The sequence below is a fragment of the Amphiprion ocellaris genome, chromosome 1 (assembly GCF_022539595.1).
Source record: "Amphiprion ocellaris isolate individual 3 ecotype Okinawa chromosome 1, ASM2253959v1, whole genome shotgun sequence".
Lineage (NCBI taxonomy): Eukaryota > Metazoa > Chordata > Actinopteri > Pomacentridae > Amphiprion > Amphiprion ocellaris.
In genome coordinates this window covers 29009302-29021919 of record NC_072766.1, presented here as the reverse complement: position 1 = coordinate 29021919, position 12618 = coordinate 29009302, and the positions used below count along the sequence as shown (strand labels likewise).

General features: G+C 38.9%; 1 protein-coding gene across 2 annotated transcripts in view; it reads right to left on the bottom strand.

Moving 5' to 3' along the window:
- itfg1 (integrin alpha FG-GAP repeat containing 1) overlaps window positions 1–12618 on the bottom strand; it is a 258075-nt gene that overhangs the window by 140637 nt on the left and 104820 nt on the right. For both annotated transcript variants that reach the window (XM_035946300.2, XM_023265997.3), the window contains exon 10: window positions 10569–10720. In XM_035946300.2, the coding sequence (XP_035802193.1) occupies window positions 10569–10720 (152 nt within the window). The remainder of the gene's footprint in view (window positions 1–10568; window positions 10721–12618) is intronic.

The window sequence follows — 12618 nt, the reverse complement described above, 5'->3', positions numbered from 1 at the left end:
TTCGCAGGACTATTATCTGAAAAGCTGCTATTAATAATCAGTTGTAAGGATGAAGGAGAAGAGATGGAGAGGGATGGGAGAGAAAGAAAGAGAGGAATAGAGAGAGAGAGTGGGAGTTAAAATAGACCAGTTGTGGGCTGTACAAACATTTGGTTAGCTGAGAGCATTTGGGTAGAAGAAAATCAAAGACAAAGCAATGCCCAGTGCAGGCTGGAGTGCAGAGTGCTGCTGAATCCAAAGCAGACGATGAGACAGGAGGCATTTTATAAAATGTGTGAACAAAAACAAAAACATGCGCATCTGATCGCTCAAAGATGTCCTCTGATACGAAAAAAGCACACCAGGGAAGTTCCTACCTAACCGTCTGACAGTGTTTGGGGATTACATGTACTGTTTTTTATGGTACATCTATAGGTTCCATCATTTTAACGGTTCTCATTCATTGTCTACGTAACAAGCTGTGCAATGCATTCCTGTAGCGTTGCACACTTACTTAGGTTACTTTATGCTTACTCACAGGCATCTAGCTGCCACCTTTGGAAACTATGGTAAAACTTGCTGTCAATCTAAATTGAAGACAGATTCAGTAGCAAAATATCTTATTTATTACCTCAAATGTTTTCAAATTACATTTTGATAAACTGTTATTGTGATGTAAACATAAGATTGCAAATGAGCCACCATGTTGGTCTGGTTTGAATTCCTGGAGCAGACAGTGTGTGAGCGAGGAGTTAATCCAATCAGGTGCAGCCAGCGTATGCTTGGTTGCAGGAGGTGGAGCCTGTAATGATTTCCTTCTATCTATGGTAACACTACCTAGTCCCAATACTACCAGCCGTTCAGTGTTGGGAGGTGTGAACTCTTGTGTCGAAAAACACCCCTTTAGCCACGTATCATTAATGACTGAAAATTGAGAGGTGCTACTGCTGTGGGGACTACAAGACATCCAAAGACTTCTCTAACCTGTAAACCATTTTTCTTTCTCAGGATGTCCTTTCATAGTTGACCAAATGGTAGTTAATAAGTGGAGTAAGGGATGCTACTCTTACTAAGTTGTGAGACCTGGCAGCTGGGACTGACTCAGGTGGGATCCTGGAACATGTATGCAACAGGGTATGACGTGCACCTCCAATAGCAAACCCACAGGTAAAGAGACAGACAAGATTGGTAAAAACTAAGTGAATATTATGAATGTCCAACTGATCATTGGTACAACATCCATCCAACATCTATACACCACTTAATCGTCATTAGGGTTGTGGAGGTGGAGGGGGTGGGAGTGGGAGGCTGCTGGAGTCCATCCAAGCTGACTTAGGCTGAAGGCAGGGGACAACCTGGACAGGTCACCGGTCTATCACAGGGCTACATATAGAGACAAACAATCATGCTCACACTCACACCTACAGACAATTTCGAATCACCAATTAACCTCAGCATGTTTTTGAACTATGGGAGGAAGCCGCAGAACCTAGTGAAAACCCATGCATGCACAATGAAAACGTGTAAAACTCCATGAAAGACCCCAGGCCCAGGCTGGGAACCGAACTGGGGTTCTTCTAGCTATGAGGCAACGGTGCTATCGATGCAACAACCAAATTATTTTTTTTTGACAGGAGGCTGAGGTATGTGGAAGGGATGAGGTGCTCATCGCTTTTGGTTCATCTCTTCATTCCTTCTCTTGACCCCCTCCTCTTTTTTCATATGTTGATGGTGTGATTTTAAATGTGTGTGAATTTATATGTTACTGCTGGGCTAAGACTGTATTGGGAAGCAGTTCTGCAATTATGTCCATGGTGCAGTACAGGATTACAATGATCAGGCTTAAAATGAGAAGGAAATTGAAAAAGAAAGGGGAGAAGAGGGAAGCTGTAGCTTGTGTGATTAGAGCTAGTGACACATAAGTCATTTCTAGATGAGGGTGACTGTAAAGGGTTAAGCCTGACAGGACTTACTGGTGATTATATAGAGCCTAGATGAGAAAGTAGGGTTCAGATGAATATGTGTGTGTAAGTCTTTTAAAGCTTACCCAACATCTTACAATTTCTAACACAACACACTCACACACACATTGTGCAATCAGTATGCACAGACAATCACAGCCCTGACCCCTTCAGCTATCTTATCTTCATCTTTGAGGGCGGATAATCCACATAGGTCCTTCAACAAACGCATACATCCTATTCCTAGTGCTCATGGTTGTTGCATTCTGGTACCTGCTGTAGTGATTTTTTAAGGGGTGGCTTATCAGTGGCCATGTCCGTGAGCAGAAAAACACACTCACCTTAGCTGTCTTCCCTCACAGTCTGTTATCTAGTAGACTCGATAGTAATCACTTACTCATTTTACTACAATGTCACATATTCCTGTTGCTCTGTGCTAATCATTTTAACTGTGTATCCTATAGCGAAGGGCAGTTGTGCTTTGTGTTATAAACATCAAGACATCAGTATTTCACATCACTAATATAATGCATAATTTACAATTTAGCTAATGTCTCATGATTTCTTAAGAAAATGTAATGAATCTACTAAAATGAGACTATATTTTTGATATAGTACTAATGTGTGTGTAGGATGATTATATGTTCTTTGATCTGTTGTAATTTTAAACAGATAAAGACTTCTAAATCCTCTGTATAAATCCAATTATTTTTCACCAGTGCCCATCAGCATTAAAATACACAGTCCAGTTTAGTTACATTTCTTTTAATAACAATATTTAATTACCCCTACCCTTGCCATCCCCTCTTGCAGTTTTATGAGCGAACAGTCTGTCAGAGTGAACAGTTTTTACTTTGCAATAACATGAAACAATCAGTAAAAAACATACTATAATTAATGAGGCTACTTTTTTTTTTTTTACCAGCAAGAGAAACTGCCATTGCAAGTACAGTAATTTCACAGTAATTAAAGGGGTAAATTCATGATTCATGTGACATCTTTCAAAAAATGAAAGGAAAAAAAAATTGTTTTGAAAGCTAAACAGATTTGCATAAGCCCTTTAAGTATGCATCTTGAGTTATTAGGTTTCAATCAGTTCTGTCTCGTGTCGCTGGAATACTATAGTTAGTATAATCTCTTCAAAATGTGGAATGTTTCATGACAAATTCAAATCTGGCTCACAATTGAAGCAAGAGTTTATGAGAATTGAGAGAATATGGCTTTGCATTAAATCTATGATTCTTGAGGCATTAATTTCTGAAAATTAGATTAATGACTATGGAAACAAGGTTTGGATGTAAATGTGTGCTAGATACTGTATGTAGCCCCTGTATCTACCCATACTGACACCGTGTGCCACTGATCATGAAGTAAGGTATAAACACCAAAACATGCAAGAGCTGTAGTAGGGGTTCAGAGACTTACTTGACAGGACTCCAAGAGATCCCCTGCCAAGTCAGGATTAGTTTAATTTCAGCAAAATATCATTCAGGGGTCAAACTTTCGGGTCACCAAGGGTGGCAGCTTAGTGCGTAGCTTGCTGACCAAAAACAAGAAACTGACCCCCAAAAAGCCAAATAACACAAATACTATTGTTATGTATTTCTCAGAAAGGGGAGAAGATGGCTCCAACGAAAAAAGTAAACCAGCGAATTCGGCAACCAAAGAAACAAATGTGCGGCTGGACGAAGAAGCTAATGCTAATGCTAGCTCCATTGCTGCTAACCTGGGAGGAGACGAGGCAAGTGAGCCTGAATGGGAGATGATGAACAATACGATACTCGAAGAACTTCGTGAATACAGGCAAGAAATAAAGGCAGAGTTTGCAAAGACAAATTCCAGACTGAATGAAGCCAAAAAAAGAATCGAAGGAAATGAGGAAAAGTTACAAGACATTGAAGAAGTTGTGGTGGAAATGCTAGGAATGCAAGAACAACTTCAGGAGAAATTAATGGATCAAGAATGTAGCTCGAGGAGAGAGAACATCAGGATTTATGGAATTCCTGAGCAAAAAGAACAGAACGCAAAGAAAATGATTTCGTTCATAGAGAAACTGCTCAGAGAAAACCTTGCCATCCCCGCTACTATGGATCTGCAGATACATACCATGCCCTCACCCCACAGCCCCCACCTGGAGCCACATCGAGATCTATTGTTGTTAAATTTCAGAGTTTTATAGTGAAAGAAGAAGTTATCTGTTTGGCATGGCTCAAGAAAGGCTTTACTCTGGATGGCCATAAGATAAGCTTGGATCATGATTACGCTCCTGCCATTCTGCACAAATGTAAAGCATATGCTGAGGCGTGACGAGTCCTCAAAGAAAATCAATTACACTTTCAGACTCTTTATCCTGCTCGCCTGAGAGTTCATTATGAAGAAGGGCAGGTAACTTACGGCACAGGGGAGAAGGCGACAGCGGACATGGCGAGTCGGGGACTGGCGGTGAAAGTGATCAAACAGCCAGCAATGTTGCTGGAGAGGTTTCAGCGAGGAGCCTGGCAGCCTGTGTGGACCAACAGGCGCACACCAGCGGAGGAAATGGGGTAACTTTTGACTTTGTATAACTACAAATAAGAAATAAATGAGGCCATTTTATGGACAAAGAACAATTAAAAGTTTGGTCGGAGGTAAGAGACAATAAGAGGACACTGAACTGACTATATGGCTGACGTCATAGTGGAGGGCCCTCGAGCACATTAGAGGCGCAGAGGCTATCCCTCAAACCAGCAACTGGTCAGTAAATGGACCTCAGGGTTGGAAGTAATGGTTGAGACCTGTTCAGTGTTCATGAGGCTTGTTTTTGTTCTTTGTTTCTGTTCTATGTTGTTAATAAGGGAGCGCTTACAAGAAACTCGCACTAAAGGTATATATGCAAGGAAAATCGGTTGAAATAGTTTCGTTCAATGTAAATGGAGTTTTAAACCCTATTAAGAGGAGTAAAATTTTGACAAAATTGAAAAGAGAAAAGGCACAGATAGCCTTCCTTCAAGAAGCTCACTTGAATCAATCCGAGCACGGTAAACTAAAAAGGCAAGGCTTTAAGTTTGTATTCTCCTCCTCTTATAAAGCAGGGTCTCAGACAGGGGTAGCAATACTGATTTCAAACTCTCTTAACTAAGAACATACATTAGAATTGCAAGATGAGGAAGGAAGGTTTGTCAAAATTACTGGAAAAATAGAGGGGTTTGAAATAACTCTTATAAATGCTTATATTCCACCTGGAAAGTGATTGGACTCTTTACAGACATATCTTTGACTTAATGGTAAACTCACAGGGAGAGGTAATCTGTGGAGGAGATTTTAATATCAGACTAAATCCCAAATTGGATGTATCTAGTTCTTCCAATCAAGAAAATATACAAACCAAAAGAGTAAATTCATTGATGAAAGAACTAGGTATTATTAACGTTTGGAGAGAATTACACCCTAAAAGCAGAGACTATACACACTATTCACATTTGCACAGTGTCTATTCAAGAATAGATTATTTCTTTGTTTTCAACAATGACCATTTCAGAGTAAAAGACTGTAGAATTAAAACAATTGACTTTTCGGATCACAGCCCCTCACTGTCAATCACTCTAGAAAAGAAGGTTAGAACACTGTTATGGAAGTTAACACCAACATACAGAACGATTCAAAATTACGATCACTGTGTGGTGTCAATGGAACTACCAGCATCCTCATTACTTGATAAAAGCAAGAGGCAAATCTGCTTTAGGAATTTAGATTAAATTGATCAAGCTGCCCTGTCTGCTGATCTCAAAGAACTGTCTACAGACTTCACTACTGCTGAAGAAGCTGTGCAGTATTATAACACCAACTTGCACAGTCTTTTAGACAGTCATGCTCCAGTAAGATCAAGAACCGTCACTTACCTTCACTCAGCTCCATGGTTTACTCCGGAACTGAGGAAAGTAAAAACAGCTGGACGGATTCTTGAGAGACGCTATGTGAAATCTGGCCTTACTGTGCATAAAATTGCATATCGGGACCATCAGAAGCACTACTCCAGTTTGTTATCTGAAGCCAAATCCGTTTACTACTCCAATATAATCAATAAAAATTCAGGAAACTCAAAACAACTCTTTACAACCATAAATCATCTCCTAAAACCCAGAACATCCTCAATTATCTGTGCAACACAGGATCAGTGCAATAATTTCTGTGACTTCTTCTCACTCAAAGTGGACAACATTCGTGGACCTCTTTCCCGAACTATCCGCATGCCCTTAGCATCTGTTACTCCTGACCACAGCTTTGCAGATTTTGTGGAGGTGGAGGTGCAGGAGATTGAATCAATGCTTCGTCAAATCAAACCATCAACCTGTGCTCTAGACCCACTCCCTTCTTTTCTGATAAAATGCAACACTTCAGCTCTCAGCCCCCTCATTACCACAATTATAAACTGTTCACTCCGCTCTGGTCATGTTCCATCCACTCTCAAAACAGCGCTGATCAAACCACATCTCAAAAAACACAACCTTAATCCTCAAGACCTGGCCAGCTACAGACCTATCTCAAACCTTCCATTCCTTTCGAAGGTTCTGGAGAAGGTTGTAGCTGGCCAGCTCCACGATCATTTATCCACTTACTCACTATACGAGAAATTCCAGTCTGGTTTCCGTTTAGCTCACAGTACAGAGACAGCCCTGGTCAGGGTCACCAATGACCTTTTGGCGGCCTCTGACCAGGGCTCTCCATCACTTCTAATCCTCCTGGACTTAACAGCTGCCTTTGATACAGTTGATCACAACATCCTTCTCCACCGACTACAATACAATATTGGTCTGTCCAGTACTGTGCTAGACTGGTTCAAATCATTCCTGGCAGGTAGAACTGAGTATGTGGTCCTGGAGGATGCCAAGTCAAGACCCCACTTTGTCACCTGTGGGGTCCCCCAGGGGTCTGTCCTTGGCCCCACCCTCTTCAACATCTACATGCTCCCCCTGGGCCACATCATCGGCAAGCATGGAATGTCCTTTCACTGCTATGCCGATGATACTCAGCTCTACCTGCACACTGACCCCACTTCCACTTCAGCACCATCAGCCCTGATAGCCTGCCTGGAGGAGACAAAGGCATGGTTAGCAGAAAACTTCCTTCAACTGAATGCTTCTAAGACTGAAGCCATTCTCATAGGGACCCCTCACCAGCTCAAATCCTCTCCCATCTCTGCTATCTCACTCTCTGATTTCTCCATTCCTCTCTCTTCCTCTGTAAGAAATTTGGGAGTCATCTTTGACCCACATTTGTCATTTGAACACCACATACAAAATCTCTGTAAAATCTCATTTTTTCATCTAAAAAACATCTCAAAACTTCGTCCCACTCTCTCCCCCTCCGATGCTGAGAAGCTGGTTCATGCCTTTGTCTCCTCCAGGCTGGACTACTGCAATGCCCTCCTCGTCGGGATCCCAGCAAAAAGCCTCCTAAAGCTTCAACACGTGCAAAACACCGCCACTAGGATCCTGACGAGGACGCCCAAACACGCTTACATCACACCTGTCCTCTGTAACCTCCACTGGCTTCCAATCGCAAAACGCATCCAGTACAAAATCTGTCTGCTTGCCTACCAGTGTATACATGGACATGCCCCGGACTACCTTTCAGAACTCCTAACCCTTCGCACCATCTCCAGACAACTTTGATCCACTAATACCAACCTTCTGTGCACTCCAAGATCCAACCTGAGAACAATGGGCGACAGAGCATTCCAGACAGCTGCTCCTGAACTGTGGAACACATTACCACCACCCCTGAGGGCCCCACAGTCCCTGGAGTCATTTAAGAAAGGGCTGAAGACATTCTTATTTAAGCTCTAACATATTTACCGTTTCTAAAGTGTTTCTTTTAAATGCATTGTAGCACTTTGAGATTTTATATGTAAAGTGCATTATAAATTAAAGGTATTATTATTATTATTATTATTATTATTATTATTATTACGACACAAACTAAAGGAGGACATCAAAAACTTCCTTGAATTGAATGACACAGGTGAAGTATCCCAGATAATGCTATGGGATGCTTTGAAAGCTGTGATGAGAGGGAAAATTATTTCTATGACTTAACACAAAAAAAATGAAGGGGGCAAAGATTAGCAGATCTCCAAGGAAAATTGGAACAATTACAACGCATGGACAGCAATTAAAGTAATTCAAAACTAAAAGAGGAAATGAAAAAAAAATAAAAATGAAATTGACGACATCTATACACAGGATACCCAGAAAAAAAAATGTTTTCCTGAAGCAGAAATATTATGAAACAGGGAGCAAATCAGCTAAATTACTAGCATACAAACGACAAAAGCAGAGAGTCGAGAGCACAATTTATGAAATAAAACATCCCCTTACAAAGAAGGTTGAAAATAAACTGGAAAAAATTCAGGAGAGTTTTGAAATGTTCTATAAAGAATTGTATTCCCAACCTCAAATGCCTGAGGAGACACAAATTGAGGATTTTCTAAAAACATTAAACTTACCAACATGAACTAACTTATAAAATGAACAATAGTTGCAACCAATAACAACCAAATAACTACACCTGGCTATTTCCAAACTAAAGGCGGGAAAATTCCCAGGTTCAAATGGTTATACCACAGAGTGGTATAAATCATTACAAGAAGAGCTATGATGTTTAATTGGATAATATGAAATGGTGAAATCTCTCCATCTTGGAAAGATGTAGTTATATCTGTCATACCCAAGGAGGGTAAAGACAAGCAGGATTGTAGTAGTTACCAACCCATTAGTGTCCTTAACTTGGATTATAAATTATTCACTGCAATTATAGCTTGAAGACTAGAAAAAGTCCTACCTGAACTGATACATCGAGAACAATGTGGATTTATCCAGCAAAGACAGCTTTTAGACAATATAAGACGTGCTTTACATGTGATAGAACAAATAAATACGGAAAAGACTAAAGTACTAATTGTTGGATTAGATGCCGAGAAAATGGTAAATGGTAAATGGTCTGTATTTATATAGCACTTTACTATACCTGAAACGATACTCAAAGCGCTTTACATTATACATCATCCCTGTTTGAAATACTATTATTATGCTTCTCAAGTTATTCCTTTATTGCAGGTGTAATCCAGATTTCCAAGGCAAATGGAAGACAATAGAACTTAATATATCCTCTAAATTTCCTTTACAAGCAGCAATTGCAGACAAAAGACTAGCAGAACAGTTAAAAGGTGTTAATCCATGGCTTGACCATACACTAAAAATAAGGCATAAAGTAATTAAAATCTGTGAAATAGGAAACATGTTAAAAAGCTTTAGATGGTGTGCCTATGACACAGATTTCCAACTAAACAAAGATGATGAATGATTTCAAATTTGGATAGAAAAAGGATTGACAACATACCTTTCCTTCACATACAAAGGGATATTACAGAATTTCCAGTCCCTGCGAACTAAGTTTGGATTGGAGCAGAAAGACTTTTTCAGGTTCCTCCAAATGCGTGACTATTTTAACAAACAATGTAAAAGTTCACAACTGTCTTTGACAGAATCAGATTTTTTCAACATTTTAAAATCAGCTTACAGTTCCTCATTAAAAAAAGGGAATTTCTAAATTGTATAATGGGATGTTGAATACACAAAACGAGAATACATATCAAGAATAACTGGGAGCATGAAGCAGGAATTGAAATTTCAAATGAGAATTGGGAAAAAGTTTGTGTCTTTCAGTGGACTTCTACCAACTCGTTGATCTGGAGGGAACACTGTTGGAAAAACGTTATAAGATTTTTTAGGACCCCATGCCAGGGTAAATACAGAAATATAAATGCAGAATGTTGGAGAAACTGTGGATCTTTAGAAGCAAATAATTTTTGTATATTTGGGAATGTCCCGGATTGCATCAATACTGGTCTGGAATTCATAAAGCTCTGAATGATGTCTTTAAGGTTCAAATTCCTAATGACTTTACCAATCTATATATGGGTCTGGTTCCAACTTTGGACAGAAGAAGGGATATAAAATTGTTGCAGGCACTCTTAGCAGCCAGTAAGAAGTCAATCACAAGAAAATGGCTAAATTCAACCCCACCAACTCTTGATGACTGGTTGGGAACAGTTAAGGAAATATTTAAAATGGAAAAATTGACACACTCTACAAATTCAAAAGGACAAATTTTTCCTAATTCAGGACAAATGGATTCATTTTATATCCCCTATTCGGAATGACTTTATATGACTGAAACTTTGACCTTTCTTGCATAATAATAACAATGTATTTTCTACTCATGTATATATTACTTGTAAGAAAAAAGTGATGGTTGTAAGCTCCCGGTCCTGCTTTGTTTTTTTTGTTTTGTTTGTTTTTGTTCAAGGAGAGGACTATAATAAAGATGGCTGAAAATCTTCTGTAATGTTGTCAACCTTTCCATAAAAACCATAAATTAAAAAAAAAAAAAATATATATATATATATATCATTCAATCGCTAGACATCATCTTAAATTATGAATAAAGGATCTTGGAGAAACACAACAAAAATATCTCACCACAGTAGTTTCTTTACAGCACCATATCATACTAGCAACCAAGACCACAATTTAAGACCTCAGAGATTAAGTATTAATAAACTCAGCTTAGATATGTTTTCTCTCTTACCTGCCACTGGTGTTGTGAAGGACCACTAGGGCATCAGGGAAGCCATCCAGGTTATAGTCCCCGAGGTGCAGGGCCAGTGGTTGGCTGGGTTTCCCTGGCACAAAGCTCCAAATGGTTTCCCTCTGCTGGAAATCTGACAGGATTTGTACCCACTGTGAATACAGACCCACCAAAAATTAGACATCAATTTAGAATTCAGTAAAACACTGGATGCATTAAAATTTAGAAAGCAAGAACTGGAAAGATAAAAGCAAGTTGAAACAAACAACAAAGAAAAAAAGACTAGTCAGTGGTATTTCATATAAAATACAAAAAGTCAAGAGGACAAGACATTGTTTAGTTTTATCAATAGCTTAGGTAAATTAAGCCACTAATACACTAGACTATACATTATAGGTATGCTGCAGAATATTTCTTGTATCCATCTACAGACAATACTTGTGACTTCATGACTTCGTTTTTACTCTGACATACATCATGACCTTATATAGAGAAGTATGTGCTTTTCCTAATTCTGACAGACACAGGTAGAATTCAATCAAGTAATAGAAGAATCTTAAAGATGAGTTAGAAGTAGGATACACACGAACACAACTTCTGTCAGCATAACATTCTTATGTAGCAGGGTTATTTCAGTCTTTTACAAAAAATAAACAAACAAAAGAAAACACTTTGAATATCTATTTTTTGATTAATTATTTTGAGGTATTTTATGTAGTTTGATGAGAAAATTCCATCCATTTCAAGAAGAGTTTGAAAAACTTCAAAGGTCTTTAAAAAGATGGTCTCACTATGCCTAGTTTTATGAGCACTTCGATTACAAAAAAATATTCCAAAATGAGCTTCTTTGAAACTTTTAACACTGAACTTAAAAAATATGACGGAAGTTTAATCCCAAATTGCCCAGCAAACAGTCATTTCTAGTCTCTGAATTTACATACTATACCCTGAGTGCAAACTGAGACCCAACAACTTATTTCTACTTCATAATAATAAGACATTTACCTAGGAGGTAAGAAAAGCTAAATTATTTGCTGGAATGGTACTTGTAAATTCTCAATTTAGCAACTCTTTTTGGTGTATTATCCCCAAACAGAGCAGAATGCAAAGAGAAACAAAATGATACAATGACTCATACTAATAACAAAACAGATTCTCATTTGTCCCAGTAATGACCTAAACAGAGCTGGTTTTCAGAATCAGGTGCCATGTGTACTTGTAGCCTGCAGTCTTGTCTTTAAAGCCTTTGTCTGTACTCATCAGACACAGTGACTAAAGTAGACATCCCACCCATTTAACTAAACACAAACAACGCTTTCCTCATTTTGACAACAGAAATGTCAAAGTAATGAAGCCCTAAAAGGCTCCTTCATATTATGTTGCTACTGATATTTAGAGCAAAACAGTCCATCCAAAGATGTACTTGTAGGAGACAAGCAGAATGCCACAGTGCTTAAAAGGCTGTGCAGAGACCATTGTTACCTTTCACTTGACGCCTGTTGTCGCAAATTCGCAACATACCACTTCCATTCAGACTGTAGCGTATCCATTCCCCCAATGCTGGTTTTCTGCATATTCAATACGTACCTCGGAACCTTTTGCAAGCACTCTGGTTTCTTGTAGGGTCAGTCAGCGTGGGACCAAATTATTATATATCTGTTATTACTACTATATATCTATGTTCTATGTGTAAGAGATAAATTAACAATCTCCACTTATTTTAGCATCAGCTATTTTACTCAATTTTATTTAATTGTAAATAAATTCACGCGTCAAGAGGTTAATATGAATGCTATTTCACTTAGTAGCTGCCTCATTTCTCTAACACTCTTGCAGTGGTTTGAGCCTTAACTCTCCATTTATGTCATAACATATTTCTCCTCCTTTCTTCTTACAATACCAAATGCTGCCTGAAAACAAACACAAATGAGCCACTGCCTTTCATTTTGCAGAAGAAAGGTTTATTGTAATTGCCCCAAAATTCACCCTGACTTAATTTCAACACAATTTTAACCAGTGATGGGCATGCTGGTCTCACTGCTTTCATGAG